This window comes from Petaurus breviceps, unplaced genomic scaffold (assembly GCF_028583685.1).
Source record: "Petaurus breviceps papuanus isolate PSGF00001 unplaced genomic scaffold, PetGlider_PUasm1.0 151, whole genome shotgun sequence".
NCBI lineage: Eukaryota > Metazoa > Chordata > Mammalia > Diprotodontia > Petauridae > Petaurus > Petaurus breviceps.
Window position 1 is genome coordinate 17,288,491 of NW_027185712.1, and position 24,894 is coordinate 17,313,384.

The 24,894-nt window shown below is 38.7% G+C and overlaps 2 protein-coding genes and 1 long non-coding RNA gene across 6 annotated transcripts in view; 2 read left to right on the plus strand and 1 right to left on the minus strand.

Annotated features, from left to right (window-relative positions):
- The window catches only part of SDHA (succinate dehydrogenase complex flavoprotein subunit A), a 45,725-nt gene extending 27,393 nt beyond the window's left edge, over window positions 1–18,332 (plus strand). For both annotated transcript variants that reach the window (XM_069076005.1, XM_069076006.1), the window contains exons 11-15: window positions 1,894–2,012; window positions 5,698–5,809; window positions 6,525–6,655; window positions 15,810–15,923; window positions 17,968–18,332. In XM_069076005.1, coding sequence (XP_068932106.1) covers window positions 1,894–2,012; window positions 5,698–5,809; window positions 6,525–6,655; window positions 15,810–15,923; window positions 17,968–18,054 — 563 coding nt within the window. In that variant the 3' untranslated portion in view covers window positions 18,055–18,332. The remainder of the gene's footprint in view (window positions 1–1,893; window positions 2,013–5,697; window positions 5,810–6,524; window positions 6,656–15,809; window positions 15,924–17,967) is intronic.
- A 3,749-nt stretch (window positions 18,333–22,081) lies between these two features.
- PDCD6 (programmed cell death 6) overlaps window positions 22,082–24,894 on the plus strand; it is a 35,416-nt gene continuing 32,603 nt past the window's right edge. Inside the window, exons 1-2 of one of the 2 annotated variants that reach the window (XM_069076029.1) lie at window positions 22,082–22,315; window positions 24,387–24,448. In XM_069076029.1, coding sequence (XP_068932130.1) covers window positions 22,209–22,315; window positions 24,387–24,448 — 169 coding nt within the window. In that variant the 5' untranslated portion in view covers window positions 22,082–22,208. The remainder of the gene's footprint in view (window positions 22,316–24,386; window positions 24,449–24,894) is intronic. The other variant, XM_069076020.1, reaches the window with a different exon arrangement.
- Window positions 23,386–24,894, minus strand: part of LOC138152356 (uncharacterized) — a 68,105-nt gene continuing 66,596 nt past the window's right edge. For both annotated transcript variants that reach the window (XR_011166082.1, XR_011166085.1), the window contains exon 3: window positions 23,386–23,566. This is a non-coding gene — a long non-coding RNA (uncharacterized lncRNA). The remainder of the gene's footprint in view (window positions 23,567–24,894) is intronic.

The window sequence follows — 24,894 nt, forward strand, 5'->3', positions numbered from 1 at the left end:
CAAGTATAGTATCTGCAAATACTTTCACATTAGGCATTAGTCAGGTTATAAAGAAGGATTGTAACAGATGGAATGAAGAATGGGAAAGAGGAAACAAAACCAAACAAGAAAATGAAAAAGGACAGTTAGTTTGCTTCAGTCTCAGTTCTTTCTCTGGATGTAAACATCTTTCTCCATCATGAGTCTTTTGGGTTTGACTTATGTCTCTGGATTGCTGAGAAGAGTCCAGTTTATCAAAGTTGGTCTTCACACATACATTGTGTCTGTAATTGTATACAAATTCCTCCTGGCTCTACTCTTCTCACTCAGCATCAGTTCTTATAAGCCTCTCCAGGTAAATATGAAGTCCATCTGCTCTTTGTTTCTTATTGCACAATAGTATTCCATAACATGCATATACCACAACTTGTTCAGCCATTCCCCAATTGATGGGTACCCCCTTAGTTTCCAGTTCTTTGCTACCACAAAAAGAGCGGCTATAAATATTTTTGTACATATGGGTCTTTTTCCCACTTCTATGATCTTTTTGGGATACAACCCTAGAAGTGGTATTGCTGGGTCAAAGGGTATGAAATTATTTATAGTCCTTTGGGCATAATTCCAGATTGCTTTCCAGAATGGTTGGATCAGTTCACAACTCCACCAGCAATGCATTAGTGTTCCAGTTTGTTCATATCCTCTCCAGCATTTGTCATTTTCCTGGTTTGTCATCTTAGCCAATCTGACTGGTGAGATGTGGTTTAAGGTGTTATTATCTTCAGTATTTTTTGGGTCTCCTTTTGCAGGCTGTTGACTGGCTTTTCATGATTTTCTTGCATCATTTTATTTTTCTTCTCAATTTTCCTTCCACTTCTTTACTTGAATTTCAAAATTCTTCTTGAGCTCCTCCATGGCCTGTAACCAGTTTATATTTTTCTTGGAAGCTTTTGATGCAGGGTTCTGACTTTGTTGTCTTCCTTCCATTCCATGCATTGATCCTTTTTGTCCCCAAAAAAGGATTCTATGGTCTGATTGTGTTTCCTCTGCATGCTTATCTTGCCAGTCAACTACTTGACTTTTGAGCTCTTTGCCACAGAACTCTGCTTCCAGAGTGGAGCGAGCTATGTCCCAAATCGCTAGGGTTTTTGCAGCTGCCAGAGCTATGAGGAGGGTTCCCTTTCTACAGCCCCCACAAGCTCTGGCACACTGGCCACAAACCCCAGGACCACCACCCAAGACCATGATCCAGATCCAAGCAGGTCAAAGCAAGAGCAACTACTCTCTGAATGGTCTCTTGGTCCCCCTATGATCTGCAGGCCAGGAGCTCCGAAGGCAGCCAGGCAGCAGCAGCTGCAGCCACTGTGCCTCTACCACCTCTCACTGCAGGGGCAGTGGCTGGACCAAGCTCTTCTGTCACCCCGTTCCAACAGAGTTCCCTACTGACCTTTTACTTTCTCTTTGGTGTTTATGGGTTGAGAAGTCTGGAAACCAGCAGAGTTGCTGGTGATTCACTCTCCTGAAGTCTACTCTGGCTAGTTTAGGTCACTGGTGGGGGCTGCCTTGGGTCTGGGCCCACACCACTGCGCTTGGCTCCCGGCTTGGTGCGATAGACCCTTCCTGTCCACATGCCAGACTGCCTTCAGCGGAAGATTTGTTTCTCTCTGTCACTTTGTAGGTTTTGTAGTTCTGAAAATTTGTTTAGAGTCATATTTGACAGGTATTGGAGGTGGTTGGAGTGGGAGCTCAGTCAGATTCCTGCTTTTACTCCACCATCTTGGCTCTGCCCCGAGAGGTGCTATTTAAGCTGCAAGCTGATTTTTTTTTCTGAATGCTAGATACTTTTAATATCTTTTTCTTCAAAATTTTGTTAATGCCTTTATTTCAAAGGTTAAAACCAGTTGTTTTTTTTAATAGGTGATAAAGTCCCTCCAATTAAATCAAATGCTGGGGAACAATCTGTTGCAAATCTTGACAAATTAAGATTTGCTTCTGGAAACATAAGAACATCAGAACTGAGGCTCAACATGCAGAAGGTAAGAGCCTTCACAGTGTTATCCATTCAAAGTATTTGTTGAGTACATATTGCCAGCAGTATGGTAGTAGTAGAGATAAAATATTTTTCATGTACATCATTTATCTATAATCTTATCGATTAGCTATATATATATTCATTACTATGCATAAATATGAGAAATGGAAGAGAGAAGTTAAATTGGCTGTAGTCCATTAAGTGTGGAGAAGGGGATGAAGGAGAGAGGGTAATGCTCATAACAGTAGCTCTGAGAAATGGGAAATATTCTTTTTTTTAAATTATTTTTCAAATGCTTTATTAACTTCCAATTTACATTATTCATTCCCGCCAGATTTTGGGTTACAAATTTTCTCCCCATTTTTCCCCTACCCACTGCCCCAAAATAGCAGTCCCACAGGATATCCCCTCCTCCAATCTGCGCTCTCCCATATCTTCTCCCATACCCCCTTCGACTTTTCCAGTAGGGCAGGTGGATCTCTATGCCCCTATGCCCCTTATTTCCCTATTACATGTAAAATAGTGTTAATAATAGTGTGTGTGTGTGTGTGTGTGTGTGTGTGTACATATATATATTTGAACATTTGACTTTAAAACTTTGAATTTCAGATTCATTCCCTTTCTCCCTTGTCATCCACCCTTACTGGGAAGATAAACAATTCAGTATAGGTTGTCCATGTGTAGCTAATGCTAAACATTACCATAGTAGATATATTGTAAAAGACTGACTGTACTTCCCTCCCTTGTATCCCACCTCCCACTTGTTCTATTCTCTACTTTGATCCTGTCCCTTTTCAAAAGTAGGTGCTTCCAACTCCCCTCCCCCCCAGCCTGCCCTCCCTTCCATCATTCCCCCTCTTATCCCCTTCCCCCCTACTCTCTTGTAGGGTGAGATACTCTATTTAGTGTGTTTTCGTCCCTGAGCCAAATTCAATGAGAATAAGGTTGACCCTAATCATCCCGACACTGGGGCCAGTGCTCTTACTCACTGTGCTACCTGGCCACCCCGACCCATTCCCTTATGCCTTCCTATTCTTCCCCTCCATTGTAACCATTTTCCCTTGCCTCTTCTATATGAGATAAGTTTACCCCATTCTGTCTCTCCCCATCTCCTATCATTATATTCCTCTCTCACCTATTGAATTCATCTTTGAAGTATCATCCCTTCCTATTAAATTGGTCCTGTGCCCTCTGTCTATGTATACCTGTAAACATATATACATACATTCACATATGTATTCATATGCCCATATGCCCTCCTGTATAGACACACACACGTGTGTGTGTGTGTGTGTGTGTGTGTGTGTGTATTTCTATTTTTAAGATTGTCCATTCAACTCTGGTTTTTTCATCAAGAATGCTTGAAAATCCTCTATACCACTGAATGACCATATTTTCCCCTGAAACATGATACTCAGTTTTGCTGGGTAGGTGACTCTTGGTTTTAATCCCAGCTCCTTTGTCCTCCAGAATATCATATTCCAAGCCCTTCGATCCCTCAGTGTAGAAGCTGCCAGATCCTGGGTTATCCTGATTGTGTTGCCCCAATATTCAAATTGTTTCTTCCTGGCTGCTTGTAATATTCTCTCCTTAATCTGGGAATTTTGGAACCTGGCTATAATATTCCTAGGAGTTTTCTTTTTGGGATCATTTTCAGGAGGTGATCAGTGGATTCTTTCAACCTCTGTTTTGCCCCCTGGTTCTAAAACATCAGGGCAGTTTTCCTTGAGAATTTCTTGGAGGATGATTTCTAGGTTCTTTCTTTGATCATGGCTTCCAGGTAGTCCAACAATTTTTAAATTATCTCTCCTGGATCTATTTTCCATGTCAGTGGTTTTTCCACTGAGATATTTCACATTGCCTTCTATTCTTTCATTTGTTTGGATTCATTTAACAGCATCTTGATTTCTCATAAAGACATTAGCTTCCATTTGCTCCAGTCTAATTCTGTAGGAATTATTCTCCTCAGTGAGCTTTTGAGATTTTTTCCATTTGGCAAATTCAGCTTTTTAAGGCATTCTTCTCCTCATTGCCTTTTTGAGCCTCTTTTGCCATTCGAGTTAGTCTGTTTTTTAAAGCATTTATGATGATGATGATGGCGGCAACATATGGGGTATAGAGGAGACCCATAAAATATTGAACAAAGTGGGATAGTGACCTGGGGTTCAGCAGGTTATAGTGACAAGATTCAGGAAAGAATGGTGTGAACAGATCTCATGGATTATTTTTTAGTAATAAGGGTTTTTAGACATGATGGAAGAGTAAAGCTAAGTGTTGAAAATAATTTGAGAAAGGTGAACAAAGGAGTGGAAAATATTTAAATGTGGTTCACAGGTATGTCAATGTCAGGAATAAATTAAACCTTATGGTCATGTCAGCCCTTCTTCCTTTCCCTGTAAGTTAGAGGAAGGAATGGGCACCAGTGGAGACAGTTATAAGGGATATGATATCCTCAAGACAAAACCAGCTTTTCATTAAAGCAAAGAGGTGCTGTCTTGTGTAAAAGTACTGGTCTTAGAATAAATAAAAACTAGCTTCTCGTTCTGACTTGCCATTTGTTAATATATTGGCCTTGCACACTCGGTTTCTTTCATCTGTAAAATGAAGAGATTTGGTAAGAGAATTTCTAATACCATTTTAGGCATAATAGTCTGTGCAGTAAAAAGATATAGGTCATTTTTTTGAGAGTAGAGTTGGGGTGCAAAGGGAATAATGGAATGGGCAAAGAGAGAGGCCAGCCAGTTTGGACTATAGTCAGGGAATGTTAGGGCTGCTCTGAATAAGTTTGACTAATTAGGAAGCGATAATGGGCATTTAGCTTACATCTAAAGCAGACATATCCATTATATTGTCATTGTTGTTATTCAGTTGTTTGAACCATGTTCGACTCTCCATGACCCTATTTGGGGTTTTCCTGGCAAACATCCTGGAGTGGTTTGCCATTTTCTTCTCCAGCTCATTTTACAAATGAGGAAACTGAGGCAAACAATGTTAAGTGATTGCTCAGGGTCACAAGCTAGTAAATGTTATAGATGAAATTCAAATTCATGAAAGAGGTGTTTTCCTGATTCCAAGCCCAGTGCCCTATCCACTGTCCACCTGGCTGCTTATACATAGCTATACTGGGCTGATTTATAAGATTTGACTATAAAATCATGAGTTTTGTTTTCCATTAAACATTTGAAAATCAATTTCTTATTTTATAGTCATGACATCTATATATATATAGTATATGGCAGTAGAAGGGCTAGGCTAGCAACATTAATATCAATAAAATAATCACCCAGTTGTTTCTAAATACTTACATTATATTTCTCCAACAATCTTCACACACACACACACACACACACACCCCAACTCCTAAAAGGCAAGTCATTGTACATAGAAGCTTCATGTGGAGACTATATTTATATGGTTTAATGAACATTTAAAAACTTAAAAAAATACTTACCCAAAACATATATTTTCTTTTAATTGAGGAGACATACCCATGGACACTCTGAGTGCCTAGTATTTTTGTGTTTAGTTGAGGTAAAAGTATCTATAACCAGAAAAAAACAAATTTCTTGGTTGAGGAAAAAGCCATAGGATGTGTGATGATGAACATTTATAGGGAACTTCCTTCATTCCCACTATGGATGTTAAGATGTTTTTAGGGTGTTTAATGGAAGTACTCCTTTGGTCCACAGTCCATGCAGAGTCACGCAGCTGTATTTCGTGTGGGAAGTGTATTACAGGAAGGTTGCCAGAAATTAAGCCAGCTCTACAATGACTTAAAGGATCTGAAGACATTTGACAGAGGTAAGGGGTTTTGTTTCTATTTTTTTTTTCTTTTTGGAGGGCAGTTGGGGTTAGGTGACTTGCCCAAGGTCACATGGCTAGTTTTGTGTGTGTGTGTGTGTGTGTGTGTGTGTGTGTGTGTGTTAAGTGTCTGAGGCTGGATTTGAACCCAGGTCCTCCTGAGTCTAGGGCCAGTGCTCTATTCACTGCACCACCTAACCACCCCTTAAGTTCCCATTTCCCAAGATCTAGACTACTTTGATCACAAAGAGGACTGACCTAATGGATATCATTGTTTAAATCATCTTAAAATATTCTAGATGCTTTTGTGTTTATATTTATTACATGAAGAAATATGACTGACTCCCAAAGATAGTAGTAATAAATGGTACTTTCCCACCTTACTGCAAAATAAATGATGTATAGACTGTCTTCTAACTGGCCAGAAACTATTGAACCATATTGTCCATCCACTACTTGTAGGCTATCAGGTAGACTAGCCCAAATGGTGGAGGAGCCATGGTGTTTTAATGCCTAAATCTGAAATAGATCAAAATTTTCTGAAGATGTTTTCTTGTTGTCTTTGTGGGTTCCTTGAGGGTAGGGACTGTCTTTTGTCTCTTTTTCTTAATCCCTAAACTCTTAGCACAGGGCCCGGCACATAGTAAGCACTTGATAAATATTTATTGACTGATGAAAATAGAATGTTTTTCTGAAATCCCATTGTGGCTTTTAGGAATGGTGTGGAATACTGATTTGGTCGAGACCTTGGAATTGCAGAATCTAATGTTGTGTGCTCTGCAAACTATTTATGGTGCTGAAGCCCGTAAAGAGTCACGTGGAGCTCATGCCAGAGAAGACTACAAGGTACAGTTTATTCCTGTTATTTCAAGTGATCTGCATTTTACATTTACATGTATTTTACATGTAAATTTTTACATTTTACATTTACATTTTCCCTTTCCTTATTCTGTCCTTCCTTCAACATTTTAAAGAGAAGCTCAAACATTTTTCTTTGAAATTCCTTGCCAACACCAACTGCTGTTTTTTCTGCTTTGAAGTAGCAATTGCTTTTTTTCAATAAAATCTAGGCATAACTCACTTTACCATTACCCTCTTTACCCTGCTTCCCTTAGAAGCTAAATGGCAGTTTACTGGGCCTGGACTCAGGAAGACCTGAATTTAAATCCAGCCTTAGAAACGTCATAACTCTGTGAATATGGACAAGTCACTTAATTCTGTTTGCTTCAGTTTCCTTAACTGTAGAATGAGGATAATAATAGCACCTACTCCCAAGTTTGTTTGGAGGATTAAATGAGATAATATTTGTAAAAGTGTTTAGCATGATATATGGAACATAGTTGGCACTTAATACATACTTATTTCCTTGTGCCTTTCCTTCCTACCTTGCTTCCTTTCTACCTACCCTAGTAGAAATTATAGGTACAGCCAGCTCATTTCTTTTCATCCTGGCCAGTGGCAGTAAAGTTCACTAAGGATGAAAATAGATCAAGATCTAAGTAACCGTGTAGTATCCCTTCTCCTTATGCAGGGTAAATTAGAGGACAAAATACCATTTTTTATGAAATGCAGGCAGCCGCTGATCTAAAGTCAGAGCACCTGGCTTTGAATCCAGACTCTCCTACTACTTGTGTGACTGACTTTGTGGAAGATGTGTAATGCATCTAGATATCAGTTTCCTCATCTGTAGAAACTGAAGCCATTGGGTTATTTAATATCTAATTAAGGAATTTCTAGCAACAAAAATTCCAGTTTTACAGAGTGCCTGAGACAGCTAAACTTTCAAGACTGTATGTGTCCAGGTGGTGGCAGCAACTCTTAGTGCTTCAGTAACTTTCCACTAGTTAAAATGTGTCATAAACTACAGACTTCTTTTGTGCTCTATATAAGTTTTGTAATGGATAATATTAAAACATGTATATTATAGTGGAAAATCCTGTTGTGATAAAGATTGAAGTAGTTGACTTCTGAGGTCTTATCCAAGTCTTGAGATTCAGTGATTTCATGTGATTAAATATGATAAATATGTCCTAGCCAACTGTATTGCTAGTATATATTATCTTCATTATCTTATAGTATCTTCATGTATAACTGTAGTGCATATTTGAGTTCCTGTCCACTTAGGCTTGTATGACTTTTTGGTTTAGTGTTTACATATGACAACTCTTTATATACCTATACAGTGTTAAGCAAATTAAAACAAAGTTTGTTTTTCTAAATATGTTGGTGATTTGAGAAATTTTATTTTTGTTTGCTGTCAGGTTCCTGAGCTACAGGTGACCATTAATTATGTTAGAGTGAGGGGGAAGGTAGCAAGACCTAGGCACTTCATAAATGCCTATTGAAAAATTGTCTAAGGAAGTCAACCTGTTTCCTGCTCATGTTTTTATAAAGTATGCCTAATATGTGTGTAAACTATCCCTTTTTAAATGTAATTTTACTTTCCCGAACTTAAAACTAAAAAAGTGAGCAAAAATATATGCTAAATTCAAAATATTAACTTTCTAAACTGTCCTGCTTGTTTGTGTTTTCTTCTGTTTTCTTTACATTTAAAAAAATGTTTCAATGATTGCCCTTTTAAGTATCACTTGTACTGATCTTTCCCCTCCTCTAAAAATCCTCCCCAGTCAAAACTTTGTCTCTTCCTGCACCTAGAGGCCACCACCTGTGTCAGTAATTGGGTAACATGCTTTATCATAGGGCCTCTCAAAATACTTAGTTATTTGCTTTGATTAGCATTATTGTCTTTCAAAGTTTTTTTCCTTTATAATAATAAATTTATTGTCCCTGTATAACTTGTTCTTCTGGTTATCCTTGATTCACTGTACATCAATTTGTACTTCCCAGGATTTTTGTAATTATCTTTTTTACCATTCTTTACATTTCATTGCATTTATATAATACAACTTGTTAAGCTCAATTCTTGGTCATCACCTTAATTTTCAGTTTAGTTTAAAAAAAAAAAAACTTTTTAATCCTTTTTAAACTTTTTAATCCTTGCCTTGGGTTCAGGAAGTTTGTTTTGCTTTCACCCACTCCCTTCCTCCCTCTCTCATCCCTACCTATTTCTCTACTAAATTTGATGTATCTTTACATCAAACTCTGTATGTATATTTTCAAGCCTCCTTGATTTGGTTCAGAGTGAGATTCATCTGATGCCCACTGCCCTCCATCCCTTCCTCGTTTGCATACTTGCAACTTATGAGAAAAGCAAGTTCCATTTCTTTCATCCTTTCTATACATGTTCCTTTTATCCCACCTTTCCCCTTTTAAAGCTCTCAGAATAGAACCTCCCAGGTCCCTCTTCCTCTGATTTAACTCTCTCAGTATTCTTTGAAGACATCAAGGTTCTCAACGTTCACTTGTTTCCTCACTTCCTATTATAATAATAGTAATATCATTATATAGTCTCTTCCAGTTGCTTAAATAAATTTACTTTTCTAGATTTCTCATAACCCTTGTGTTTCTATTTCTTTTTTTATTCTCACATGTTCAGATCAGTCAACAGTCTCTCCTCTCATTTAGTAGAATCTGCCAGATTTTGTGTCATTCTTGATATTTGAACTCCTGGATGTTTGCATTATTATTCTCTTTGATGTGGAAGCTTTGAATTTTAAATTTTAATATTCCTGGGACTTTTTCTTTTGTTTTTTTTCCAAAAAAGGGATCAGTGCATTCTTTCTATCTTCATTTTACCCTGTTGTTATATATTAAATCTGGGTAGATTTTATTTATGAAATTTTTTTTTGCTTTTTGGAGGGTAATTGGGGCTAAGTGACTTGCCCAAGGTCACATGGCTAGTTTTTTGTGTTAAGTGTCTGAGGTCAGATTTCAAGTCAGGTCCTCCTGACTCCAGGGCTGGTGCTCTATTCACTGCACCACCTAGCTGCCCCTTATTTATGATTTCTTGAAATAAAATGTCCAGGCTTTTTCTTTAATCATAGTTTCTAAGGTGTCCAGTGATACTTTTTTTTAAAAATAGGTTTTCTTGCTGTCTTCTATTTCCTATATCATCATAGTTATCCCAGGTATCTCTCCCCACATCCCTCCCAGAGAGCTGTCTTATATGCACCCCCCAAAAAATTTTTTTTTAGAAGAAAAAAGTCACTACTGATCAGTACATTGAAAAATTCCCAGAATATGTGCTTGTGTAACATCTGTGGACCTGTTTTTGAGGGTCTGGTTTAGGTGGATTTTTTGCAAAGCTTTGCTGGTTTTTTAAAGTGATATTGCTTATAAACTTCTACTCAATCTATAAACTCCTCAGTAATGTGTGGAAGATGAGTCTTTATTCTATACCCTGACTATCGTGTTTCTCTACTTGGCAAGGAGACAGGGTAGTTTTCTGGGGAAAGTGGTTTAGGGACTGTCTTGGCCCCTTCTTTGTGACAACTAATTTAATGTGTTAAATTTCTGAAAGACTTGGAGTTGATGTTGTAACTTATGTGTATATTATTCTTTTCTTCCAAGCAACCTGTAAGATAATTATTACAAATATTTTACAGATGGGGAAACTGAAAATTCTGAGTTTAAGTGATTTGCCCATGATCTCAAAGCTAGCATATGAGGCAGAATTTGAACCCAGGCCTCCTAACTTGACTTCTGTTCAGTTGCCTTTCAGTCAGCATCAGGGAAGGTTTCAGAAAAAAGGTGACACCCAATCTTAAGCAGTCTTTGGTATAGGATAAGTCTCTAGAGACCTACATTTGACCTCAAGCTCCTGGGACTGGAAATAAATGCGCAGGGACTCTTGTAGTGCTCCTGTATGCTATCTTTCCTCCCAGAAAACTTCCTATACAAGAACATGGGCTGAGTCTTGCTTTATTAGTCTTTCTTTCAAATTCTTCAGTCAGTCGATGTGTTTGAGCCTGCAGTGTCTTCCCATTTGTATCATTTTAATTTGGTGTTAAATTTGACCTTTGGAAAAATAGCTGTTTCTGAAGTTACTTATGTTAAATAATAATTTCCTGTTACAGTATAGACAGTTTCAGTTTTTGTAATGATGTTAATCCTCACCATGTTCCAGCACTTTCTGACTCTTCTTGAAGGTGTTTTTTTATAATATACAGACTTGAGGTATTGGAGTTCTCTGCCAGCCGTTGGCTTCTTTCCTTTCTTAATTTTGCACCATGCTTCCCGGTGTGTTTTTCATTATCCTCCTCTGTGCCCACTCATGTTGAAATCAACAGTTAGGTGGCCTTGATTGGAGGATTTGTTGAGTTCTTTGTTGAAATGTTTCTGCTTCTTCATCTCTTCTACCAGATGTTTGTTCAGAAGCTGCAGTTATCTTTAAATTGGTCTTTTTGTTTATGTCTGTCATGTGTATGGCAAGGCAAGGTGAACAGTTATGCCATTAAATGCTATTTTTTTTGTTTCCTTGGGCGCAAAATTAATAAAGCAGTTCCACCAATTCTTTTTATTCATTTTTCTGAAAGGATTTTATGAGTTGCCTTTTCATTTAGCTGCAACTTATTAGTTTTTTGGTTTCCTTTATAATGAAAACATGAATATTGAAATTATTCAGTTCATCTACTAATATGTCAGCCTGTTAAGAAACATCTCACACTTAGGGGACCAATAAAAACTGATTCTTGGTAATCTCTTCACCTTTTTCCCGCCATTCCTTTACTGTCATGATAGAGACAGAAGGAGACCAAAGAACTAAGGGCCATTTTGTATTTTTACCTCTTACACTTTGCAGTGATCATCAGCCTTCTGGTGATGAGCACTTTTGTTTGGCTTACACTTGAAATCCTTCTAGACTGGTAAGACTTGTCAGAGTTTTTACTCTGAGAGCCTAGACTTTAAAATTCAGTGTCAAATTTATATACAGCCATGAGGCTGTCCTGAAGTCGGAGGCTCTAAATCTTGTCAGTTTCCTTGAATAGATGATTTGATTTAGGACATTATTTCTCCTCTTTATACCTGACCCATAACATTGTTAGAACAAAGGTCAGAATAGACAGTAAGGAAACAAGGGTTTATTAAGTCCTGATTTTATGTCAGGCACTATACTAAGTGCTAGAGATATAAATACAAACAAAAAGAAAGGCAGGCTGCCCTTAAGAAGCTTATATTTTAAGGGGGAAGACAATACATAAAAGGGAGCTGAAAAGGGGCAGGGCCATCAGATAATTGAAGTCCAAAAAGTGAGGAAAAGGGCCTGGAAGAAAATTAAGACAGTCCAGCCTGGACCCTTACACAAAATGGGGTCTCATGGAGGAACTTGCCAATGGGGAAAGGGGTGGGAGGCAGGCCTTACAGAGGGATATTCTAGGGTGAGCAGGCAAGAAGAAGTGATAGGCTAAGAAAACAGAACTTAGCTGATTTTGTTATATTAAAGTATTATTGCCTCAGAAGAGTAAAATTATGTGATGCATATACATATATATATACACATACATGTGTGTATATGTGTATAAATATGTATATTCACACACTTTAATTTTGTGTGCATTTATATTCTTTTTATCTCCTATATGTATTTGTGTGTGTATGTATACTTGTACCGTTGCCTTGCCAGTAACTATAGTTGTTTCATTTGTGGTCCCAGTGACCAGCAGAGCCTGACAATATGGTAGGTGCTTAATACATGCTGAGAGAGGGAGAAGGATGAACTACTATGCGAACATTTTATCCATTGGAACATACCAGTAGGTCCTGTTGCTGGCAATTATTGTTATCCATCTTGACTAAACCTTAAACATTTAATAGAATATCACTATAATTTTCCCTGCCTGTAATACCTCTAATTTCTGTTGCTATAAGAAAGATCCCCAAACCTTTGATGGTAACAACAAAGGAAAAGAACCTGCTGGGTGCTATTATACTTTCAAGTTTTATAATGTGTAAGTAGATAAAATGTGATAATTTGGATTGGCTAATAGTAATAGCATTTATATAGAGCTTTAAGTTTTACAAAGAACTTTACAGATATCTCATTTTCTCCTTATAACAACCCTGCAAGGTAGATGCTGTTATTATTCCTATTTTACAGTGATGCTACATATATTTTTGTTTATAAGGGACCTTCTTTGACCTAGTTGGGATATATGCTTAGTTACAGACCTCTGGACTACAGGCTATGAACTTTTTTTTTGCATAATTACAAGTTGTTTTAAAAAATGGCATGACCATTTTATAATTCCATTTTTAAAATAACATACACAAAAAAATTATCTATACTCCTTAAATTCGATTAGCTTCATTTCCATCCTCTCTTCATTTTCTTTTCTCTGAAGTGCTATGTGTGCTGCAGTATAGCCTATTATTACTCTTGTTGGCCAACTCTGATGTGGAACCATCAACAGAAAAAGCCAGGTTGTGATGTCATATCTGTTAAGTAGAAATTAAAATGGATTTAATTCTACAATAAAAACTCATTAATTCAACCTCCATTTACTGAGAATTAATGATCATTAGAAAGCGGCTAACCATTAAAAGGTGGCTAGACTAAAATTATCTTTTCACTCTTTTATAAAGAATAGATTCCATATAGATACAAACAAGATTGCAAGAAGTGTTTTATTTGTTTAAAAGTAAGGTTAACCTTTGATTTAGTGCAAGCAATAATAAATTCGTGACATAAAAGGGCAGAACAGTTCAAAACTATGGGTCTCAGGTACTGCCAGAATGCACCTTGCCCACCCCCACACACAAACTACAATATTACAGGAAGGGAGACTTCTAATGATGCCATATAATGTCTTAGGGGAAGCATTCATAAGAGTTTCTTACATCACTCAGAGTGGCTGTCATACAACCATAAAATTTAGAGTTGAAAGAGTCCTTAAGCGTCATCTACTTTACCATTTCATCCCTGTCATCATTTTGGTAGCATTTAGGGCAGGTAGTCAGCCTCTGCCTGAATACATTAAATAACCATCAGTTCACTACATACAAAGGCAGCCTATTCTGTTTTTCATTCAGCCAGTAAGCCATTTATTTAAGCCCTTAACTAATGGCAAAGCACTGTGCTGAATTCCGAGGAGAGTGAGGTGCAGGGCACAGGGCTTAGGGAGAGAAGACATAAACAGAATTAAGATTGGGTCCCTGCTTTATTAGCTTCGCCGAGAGAAAACTAAAGAGAAACATGGTAAATATCTTAAACATTTGGACTCTCTTGGAAGCAATTTTTTCTGTTACTTCAAAAGTAAGACCTTTTCCCCACTCATTCTATTAGAGCCTATCTGGAGTTTTGACTTTTGCACAGAGCTCCTGCCCATATTTCCTATATCAGAACACCTATAGCACCACAGGCTTAAACATAATCTAGCTCCCAGTTACATTCTGCATTGTTTGCTGATTCCCTTTATCACTGAACAGTTACCAAATGCCATGCCAAAATTTATAATACAATGGAGGAGCACTGATTTTAGGATCAAAGTTTGAGTTTGAATTCTTGCTCTGACACTTAAGAAAGCAGGACTGGGAATGGCTTCTCAAAAAGCAGAGACTTGAAAGGAGCCAGGTGGAGCTGAGGAGGAAGGAGTGCTCCAGCATGGGGGAAAGCAAGGGAAAATACTCAGTCCAGAGAATGGAGTGTTATGTGCCAGAAACGGCAAGAAGGTTGGTGTCTCTGAATCACAGAGACTTTCATACTTGACTTTCTTTTTGATAATGAGACTAAAGTTAAGCCTTGTTAGTTATTTGGAAATAAACTAATTAGTAAACATCTTTTGGGGAATGGTCAGTATGTCTCAGTGTCATGATTTTTTTTGAATATGGACTGCTGTCGATAAGACAAGATTCTCAAGTAGAGTAGAACTTTTAAATATTCATGTATTCTAAGTATAGATTGCACCCCTAAAATCAGATTTCATTGATATTAAACAAATAGTTATCCACTGAAAAATAAATGAAATTATCACATTTAGATGGATTTATTCTCTCATTTTGAGTAATTCCTCTATCAGTGCAGCGCTCCATGCTTTCTCATGCTTTTATATTTGCCAATGTATTTCACATTTATACACAAAATTCACTGGATTCTTGGAAAACAGATATTCTTAACCCTGTTTTTAAATATTTAAACAATTGTGTTTCAATTTGTTTTCCTTTGTAATCTTATGGATTTTATTGTATGTATTTAAAAACCTTCTGAGAAAAGCTCTATAGGCTTCATCAGACTACTCATGGGATCTGCGACACAAAAAGGTTGAAGTGTTTTAATATTTTATGAATACCATGTCAGCCCTTGGGTGAAATACATTATGCCTCATTTTCACTATATGGCTAACTCATCTCTTTTTTCAGTCACAAATTTCCCCTAATGATGTATTTTATGCCACTTCTGGTATACAAGTTAACACAACTAACATAACTAAGTAACAAATTAACACAACTAGAACCTTCTCGCACCTGCCATGTGTCTTTGCCCTTTGGATCACCTGCAATTTGATTCACTGAAAATAGTGGTACCCCATGATTCACAGCTGTATAGGAACACTGAGAAAATAATTTATATTTAAATTTGGGGTCATTGAAAGTGCTTCAACATTTTCCAAATACAGACAGAAATAATGGTATGGGGTGTGTTTGTTTATATGATAGCTTTCATGATGATCTATCAACAAGCAGTAATTAAGTACCTACTCTATGTCCTGTACTGTGCTAACATGGGGTGTTCCATAACAATTGCCACACTTAAAAATCTATTATGACTTTTTTTTTATCTTTCAGTTCAAATAAGATTTTATTCATTTCTATCATAACCTTAAAATTTTCATTGTTCTCTTTTCCCCAAGCATCCCGAAATACATCATCTTTACTACCACCCATTAACACTGAGGACATGATTATAGATAGACTCCTCTTAAGGTTTTGTACAGCAAATCAGATTTAAGGGGAAAGCATGGCTTATATTCAAATTAATGTCTTGTATATTATTTTCTTAGTTTTATCAGGTTTATTGTTTGTTAATTTTTCCAAAGAAAGAAGAATACAAAGTTGGCTTATGGTGAATGATATTTTCTAGAAAAAATTTTTTTTTAATCTTTAGGTAAGAATCGATGAGTATGATTATTCTAAGCCACTTGAGGGACAACAGAAGAAACCATTTGAAGAACATTGGAGAAAGCACACACTTTCTTATGTGGATATCCAGACTGGAAAGGTATGTGATAATTTACTCTGTTAATGTCTCTTTCCCTTTAGGGCTTTGAGTAATTTTTCATTCTCATTCTCTAACATCAAGTATAGGTATCTAATAAATGTTAACGTATCACAATTGGCAAAGATTTGGAATATAATTCATAATCCTTAAAAAAAAAAAACAGATGTCTAGCTATCAGGTCTACTTGAGGAGAAATTTATTTTGGGTTTGGTTACAGAAATCAGCTTGCTTACTTGGTGCTATAGAATTGTATTTATAATCAAGCACTAAAGAACAAGTAACTTATAAATAGCTGTGGTTTCTGTCAGCCCTGTAGTCCCTCTAATTAGCTTTCTATATCTGAATGAAGTACTTTCTTCCTAACTTTCTGTCCAGGTTGGAGTTTTTTATAATTAAATCATTATTGGTTAGTTTGACTTAAAGCCTTTTGAAAATGTTTTGTGCTCTACAATATTAATATGTATTGGCAAGTAATTGTGCTGTGTGAAGGAAAACAATTATGTTAATCCCCAAGTGGTTGTTATATAACTTATTCACCATATAGATTAAAATATTTAAAAAATTTTGGAGAATGAAATCCCATCACAGAGATAACAATTACTACTCACATTTACTTAACACTTTAAAGTTTGCCAGATGTTTCCTCACAATCACCATGTAGGGTCTATTGGACCAGTGTTATCTGGTGAGGAAATGTAGGCCTAGAGATTTTAAATGACTCACTAGAGTTATATGTCTAGCTGGAGGCTGAATCCCAGAGCCTGTGATCCATTGCTCTTTAGATCCCAACAGGCTAGAGATAACAAGAAACTATGAGAAAGTTTACTTGTGGATTAATTTTTTGTTGGGAAGTGTATATAAAACCAGAGAGCATGGTATTCAGGTCCTGGGCTTGCCACTAACTAGTTGTGGGACCTTAAAGGTCACTTTTTCATTTGGGAATTCATTTCACATGTAGAATGAGGGACGAGATGACCTTGGATCTGTTATAGTTTCATTATTCTGTTCTAAATATTTAGAATGAGATGTTATGTTAAGGGAATTTTGAGGTTTGTTTTCTTATAAATATTGTGTTTATACATTCACATGCACACATATATAATGCAAATTGTCTTAGAAAGGTATCTCTAGTGCCTGCTAACCATACCTGGTACATAATCAGAGCTTAATAGATGTTTATTGGTTGCATATCATCAACAGTATATCTCATCTGTTAAGCTTGTATTAAATTGGATTATTCATCCACTGCCAACAATTTAAGGAAGATTAAAGCTCAGTTACATTTCAGTGTGTTTGGGTATAACCTGCCAGAATTTAAAATTGCTTCAGTACTCCAGATGTTTTACACACCCATGCAGATCAAAGCTCCTCCATTCTTTAATAAATGGCCTTCATGGGTTGCCTTGTCCAAAAATGTCCATCACTTGGTGGCCAGCTTATTGGAGAAGAGGCTTTCCAAACACTGATGGGTCATTGTTAGTGCAGGTCCATTTCTGGTCTTTTTTCACAAGTCTTTCCAGCTCTGTTGAATTGCCAGAACTTGAGATTTACTAACCTTGATTTGAGGAACCTGGGGTCATTTCCACTATGATGAGAATGCAAGTATAGGGCTTTAATAGAAGAATTTCATATGAAATAGGTTTTAAAATCAAACATTCAGCAAAAATAGTGGTAAGGTAATACTATTGAACATTATCCTTACATAACATATAGTTCAATTAATAGCAGTTGAATACAGAAAAAACTGAATTTTGAATAGTAGTTGTGTGGAAAATTTTCATTATATAGATAAACAGTCAGTGAGTGCTGAATGGAATTTCTTCATTATTGGTCAGTTAACATATATTTATTAGGCACCTTTTCTATTCCATGTAATTAAATGATTATTCTGTTCATTCTTGTCATAATTGATAATGGGGGTAAGAATTGTTTGGGGATTAGTAATTAGAAAACAGACCTCTTTTTAGAAGCATTTTAAAAATTTTTTAATAAAATGGATAACATGGTTTGGAGTATAAACTGATGTCTCATTCTTCTTTTTTAGGTTTCTTTGGAATATAGGCCTGTAATCGACAAAACTTTAAATGAAGCTGACTGTGCCACAGTTCCACCTGCTATTCGCTCTTATTGAGTTCACCAGCTTTATAGATCAGTTTGTGTAATTATGTATAATAATGCTTCCCTGAGTCTGGTATATGTATGTAGCATAATTTTTTTTTTAATTCTGTTAATTTGTCAGGGATAAAAAACAGTACTCACTGACTCATATTATCATCTGTCTAATGGCTAGTGGCTCATCTGTAAACTGAAACTAGGAAATATTAAGCTTTCTTATGCTTTATTTTTTGAAGTGATAAAACCAGGAATGTTTTTAAATGAAAATATATTAAAGTATCCTTGCATTTTTAATCTCTCAGAGGCTGTTTAAAATAATCTTACATATCTCCTATTAGGCATCTTTCTGTTCAATACATAGTGACAGTATGGTAACCTTGTGATTCTTATATCGCATTGAAATTTAGAAATGCAGTAATGTTAAATTTTAAATAAAAGTGAATTTTGGTTCCTTGCTGCAGATGAAAAATAACTGCAACTTTAAGTACTTTTTTATACTAAGCAAATTGTTTTGTTAAAGGTAAAGGCAAGTGTCCCAAGTCAATAAGCTCTGTTACTTGAGGACAGCTGCCAACTCTTGGTACTTGGGCTCAGAGAATTATTTCTATGATTGCCTTCTTTCACAAGCGGCTACTTTAGTCATTCCCCACAGGATCCAGCTCCCATCCCTCTGAGAAAGCTAACATCTATGTTGAGAATACAAAAACTTCTCTGACTTAAGCATTTTTCCTCCAGTTCAAAGGAGGTAACTTTCCACTCTACTCTTAAGAAAGAGAAAAAACATCTCCCTTGCCAAGAAATTTTTCCAGCCATACCTTCTGGCTAGATGTTACTTGAAATCCTAAGAGCTGGGGTTTCTCAAGTTAGTATCTCCAGAGCTTGGAGTTCACTTGGGTGTGTTAGGCTGGGGTAGGGAATATGAAACAGGTAGAAGAAACACTAAGCTTAAGGAAGGCAGGGTATGTTGACAGTTATAGAGAAAGGAATGGGGTGCCTGCTTGGAATTATTCCCCAAAGATTATCCAGATGCTAGAAACTTGAAACAGTATCTGCTGACTACAGTTAAGAGCCTTATATTGTAATAGGAGATTGTTTTACTTCATCTTAGTATTGGAAAGAGCACTAGATTTGGAGAGGGTCTCAGTTTGAGTCTTTGGGGGGGGCTCCCCCACCCCCATTTACTACTATAAGACCCTTGGCAAATCACTAAATACTTAGCATCTCTTTTCTTGCCTTTAATATGAAGTCCTTATTAATCTAATTAACAATAGAATTGTGAGGGAAATGCTTTGCAAAAGTTCGAGTGGCATATAGGTATTAAAAGTGTATTCCATATCAAGTACATGAGAAGGTTTGTATTATGAAGAATACTCCACATTAAATGGAAAAGTAAGATCACCGACAGTGAAGTCTAGGGATACAGCCAATCTATCAGCATAGTAGCTGTACTTAACATAACATAATTCCCTTGGGTTAGACATTTGCAAAGAATGGATGTCAGCTGAGCACTCTGGAAGCAACATAGTATGGTGAGCCTAAATTGTGAAGATGGCATATCGAAGGACTCTGAAGATTTGCCCAAACACAGCTCCTAATGATGAGAAACACCAGTATGACCAGCTTGCCATGCCCAAATCAGCTATCCAATGGGCAGGGTTCATTTTTAGCAAAACTCAGGCAGCCTGAAAGAAAAGTTATAAATGGCAAGCAGTGACTGACTATAAACAGGAAGTATTTTTTCTTATATATATATATATATATCCCCAAATTCAGCAATGTGGATAGCACTGCTGCTCTTATAAGACATACCCACACCCAATCAACAAGCATTTTACCCACATGTGAGTGTCTTCTTCAAACCTAAAAGACATATTTAGGGGCAGGTCCAAATGAAAAATTGCATATTAGGTGCTCTTAAGTGGAAAAAAAAAGGAACCAAAAATGCACTTTTACATTTTGCTTAATTCTTAAAATCACAGATTCCTACAAAGAGATCTTGAAGATCTTCTGGAGGATCCTCTGACAAAATGCAGACTTTTTTTATATCAACTGTGCTGTTTAATAATCTTGCCTGTTTTGGGCCTGGATTGTACCTACAAGCCAACCTAGACATTAAAAGAAGCGTTATTATTTTTTTTTTTTTCAAACTTCCCAAGAAGCAGCTTTTGAACTAGGACGGTGCTTGATTTTGAACCAGTGAGGTGATAACAAGAAAGGCATTCCTAAGTAATGAAACCCCCTACTTCCGGTAAAGAGTAACTCTACCATCATTCCTCTTTTGGCACTTATATCTAGGAGTCAGCAAGGTATCTGGAAAAAGTCGCCCCAGGGAATGTGGTGCTGTGGCCCATGGTAAAAGCATTGGATTTGAATCCTTGAGCTCCCATTTAACTCCCTAATGTGACCTTGGGGGAGTCACTTGGAAAGGTCACATGAGATGAGCGCTCCAAGCTTTTCTCCAGCAAGAAATTCTTTGACCCTGCAAGAATGGGGGTTTCAAGAAATGTCTTTTCTGTATTATTTTGTTTGGTCTGCATTTGTATGGCCATTAAGTACCCTCTTCCCCACCCCCCTTCATTTTCACCTTTAATCTTTCAGAGGCTGCTAAAAATTTACCTTGCATTATCTAGGCATATCTTTGAAATCTGATTTTTTTTAATTAACTGAAATTTTTAAATTTGCTTTTTAATCTTTATCCAATGACCTTGTTTTTACATCACCTTTATTTCCCAGGATACTTAACACTCCCCCCCCCCCAGCTATGCCAGAAGACAATAAAAGTGATAAGATTCATTAAAACTAACCAATACATCAGTGACACTATATGCAGTTGAGAATTTTCCCAACTCTTCTCCAGAGCTGGGCTCTAAGGTATAATTTAATAGGGCATTCTGCACAACCAGGCCAGATAACTTGGAAGTGCTGTGTAGTATGGTGGAATTAAGATTGCACCTTAAGGTTTGCAATTTACATTCATTAAATTTGGTTCTACATCTGCATTTTAGGGATAGGAACTAATTTCATTGAATAAGATACTCCCAGGTGAGGAAACTCCCTACTAATGCAGATATAGACCTCCACAAGTTCCAGTTTTAGTTTCTGAGAGCATTGAGAGGTCAAACTTATTCTAGGTTACACCCCGGTTTATAACGGAAGTATAAACTGGCCCCTCGGGGTAAAAGAATCCGGAGACAGCTTCGCAGGTGTGCGGGTTGGGTGGGAAGGTGGGCAAGAATTCAATAACTTACTGGAAGTTAGAAAACTGGTTCTACCTGGGGTAAGTCACTTGACCTCCATCTCAGGTTTCCCCTCCTTACAGGGCGGTCTTCGTGCCTGGGGATCTAAAGAACTGGCCCCAGAGGAAACCCTCGCGAGTGAAGGACCTTGAGCAGCCTTAGTTGGCCAGACTTAGCGCAGGGTTGGCGGCCACACTGAACGAGCGCTTGGCTCTCGCGGTTCCTCAACCTTGAAGTCCCTTTTCTAGAAGCCTGAGAGGCGGATCTCTAACGGGGTTGGGGGGACTTTGTTAGCCTCTGGGCAGGTGAAGGTCAGGGCTGCCTGGGGCCTGAGAGATCACCTAAGTCCCGGAGCTTCTTTTTCCACTCCTGACCCCTTCAGGGCTTCTTCAACCGTGGGTCGCGACCCCCCACCCTGTCTCCTGTAACAGACCAGGAAACTCAGGCTTGGGGAAGGGAAGGGCCGGCTTGCCTTCAGTAACATGAGAAAACCGAGACCCCGGGGAGGGGAGAGCCAAGGACAGGTCGGACTCAGACTTGATCCCCAGGACGCGAAAAAAAAGCAGTCTTTCACAGAGCTGCCGCGCCTACCCGGGGCCAGGGAGCCCTGCACCCTGAGCCCTGACGCCGACCGGGGCTCCCACCACGCCTTGCCCTCCAAGGGCCCACTTCCCCCCAGGACTGGGCAGCTTCCCCTGCCTAGCAACCTTCCGTTGCCAGGCAACGCGGCCTAGGCGAGGGGACTGGTGATCCTCCGCCACGTGACGCTCCGCCCCACCGCTTCCCGGAGGTGGCTATTAGCCCGGAAGTAGCCTTCCTTTCTTCCGGCTCCCACGGCCCCGTCGAAGAAAGCGGAAGTAGAGGAACCCCGCTGAGCCATTCTCTCCTGTCCGCGCTCTGCCGCTTGTCGTCTTACTCTTCCTTTGACCGGCCCATGGCCACCTACCACTACCGGACGGGCCCCGGGGGCGGCTCTGGCCCCGGGCCTGCAGCTGCTGCGTCCCTCCCGGACCAGAGTTTCCTGTGGAACGTCTTTCAGCGGTAAGGATGCGCTGTCCCCAGCCCGGGGTTTCCCCTCTTCCTACGCACACCTGGGAGGGTCCGTCCCCACCCCCACCCTCACCAGGCTGGAGGGAGCGGTGGCCGGGGACCGGGATCCGGCTCCCAGGGGCGCCGCAGCCCGCTTCTCTGCCGTCCGCTCAGGCACGGGATCCCAGAGGGTCACCCTTGACTCTGCCCTTCTCTTATACAGTCTAAAGGACCTCGTGTTATAGAAGAGTAAACTGAGACCCAGAGAGGCGAGCACGCAGTTTGAGTGGCAGAGCTGCGATTCGGTCCCCTGGCTCCGGGCTCCGCCGCCCTGGGCCGGGCTGTGCCTGCCTTCCGTGGGGCGGCACGGGCAGCACCACTGTGTGTCTCTCCCGTGCCCCCCAAACCCCGAGCTCTGCCTGTGCCCAGTCTGTAAGGAATGCACGCGGGCTGCGTAGAGTGTGATCTGGGAGAGCGGAATCCGCGAATCCTTCCCCGTTCCCGGCCTTAGACGTCTCCCCTCCCTTGACTTTAGGGAGCCCACCCAGTGCCCATGGGCCACAGTGCCCTAGATGGAGATGGAAGTGGCCTTCGAGGCCACCTGAGCCATCCCCCTCATTTTACAGGTGAGGGAGCTGAGGCCCAGAACGGTTAGAGTGATTTGTCCAGGTCACTAATGCTGCACATTTTACTCTAAACTCTGTAGTTCAGCATCTTTGCCTCCAGCTCAAGTATCGATTGCCCTATGATCTCAGGGACTGGGGTAGTTCCAGGTCGTTGGATGATAGGTTGTAGAGCTGGAATGCATTTTAGAGATGATCTAATCTGACAACCCTAAAGCCCATAGAAAGGTAGTGCCTTGCGCAAGGTCATAAAGGTAACAGGAAGCATTTACTCAGATCCACTCACTTCTGATTTTTCCACTGCACCAGGTTCTCTTCTCAGTTGTGTGTAACTTGGCTGCAAGTCAGTGCAGAACCTGGAGAACGCTAAATTTCGAAGAGGAAAACCTTCCTTTTCCATGATGATTAGAACTATATGCCTGAGATCTAGGAAAGAAGTAGACAAACAGGTTAGGTTGGTGGCTTTCATAATTTTTTATTTTCTTGGTGTAGGGAATGCTTCCTCAGTCTTCAGGGACTGGTTGTCACTGAATGACTCCATGTCTGAATGTGAGGATTTTTTTAATTAATGAGGGTTTGGAAAAGAAGATCGTGGTAGATGTGAAATGGTCTACAAAGAAGCAGGTAGAGAGCCAGGAGTCTGAAAAAAGAGACAAAGAAGGTAATCAACCAACACACATGGGTAGAATGAAGGGTGAAAGCCAGAGGCAGGAAAAGTTGAAATCAGTGAGCATGATTCACTCTTAGGTCTAGAATTGTGATTTAGAAAGTATAATGACTAGAAACCAATAACAGCACTCTCCTCTCTCTCTCTCTCTCCCTCTCTCTCCTCTCTTTTCTCTCTCTCTCCCCCTCCCTCCCTCCCTCTTTCTCTCTCCTCTTTCTCTTCTCTCTCTCATTTAAAGACTGGGTCCAGCTCAGGATGGAGTAAGGGGACTACTCCCACAATGATTCCAGGACTCATGCAGCATGTGATCTTTGACCTTTTTTTGCCTTGCCCTATTCTTAGTGAAGCTATTAGACACCTGATCTGCATAGTCCACTGCAGCTCAGAACTCCAGAGTTTAAGAGAACCGCCTCCTGGTAGCTGGGATTATAGGGCCTGCTCCACCACATCCGACTGAAATTTTTATTTATTTACCTGTGTGTATAAGATATACAGATATAGTTATATATTTTTGCTTCTGAAGTAGTCAAAGGAAATATAGTCTTCCTTTGAGAATATATTAACTGAAACCCGGAGAGATTGGAAAAGATGGGAGAAGGTAGTTGATAAATAATTTGAAGTAGGAAAGCTAAATAAACTTTAATGGGAATGTTCTAGAATTAAGAACAAACATTCTGAAGAAAAATAAACTTTTATAACTCAAGAGCTTAATTGTCTTTGGCAGTATAAAGCAATTCTGTTATATTTCTTTAATTTTTAGTTATCATTGTAATGTATTTCAATTATTTCATAGGGTCGATAAAGACAGGAGTGGAGTAATATCTGACAATGAACTTCAACAAGCATTATCCAATGGTAAGTGTGACATTGTAGTTAGTGAGATTTTAAACTGCAAGCTTAACTTTTCCTCTGGTTTGTTTTTTTCTTGGTTCTATTTTCTAAGTGAAAAGGAGTTGAGAAAGGATATCTTACAGATAATCATGGTATTGACTGGAATTGGTATGTAGTGTGATAGAAACTAATTTTTGCTCATTTTATTTTTTTAGGAAGTTTTATGATTATTGTACTGGTCTCCATTTTGAGATTCTTTGTGTCATTTATATAATGCCTATAGGCATTGTCTTCCACTATTAGAAAACTTCCACTATTCAAGAATAAGATTGTCTTATTTTTCTGTATTTTTCTCCATTGTTCAACACAGTGCTTGACATATAGTAAACACACTTAATAAATGCAATTGCAGTCTGTTCACTTAGTTAAGTACCAGATGTACAAAATTGGGAAGTATTTGGAAAAATTGT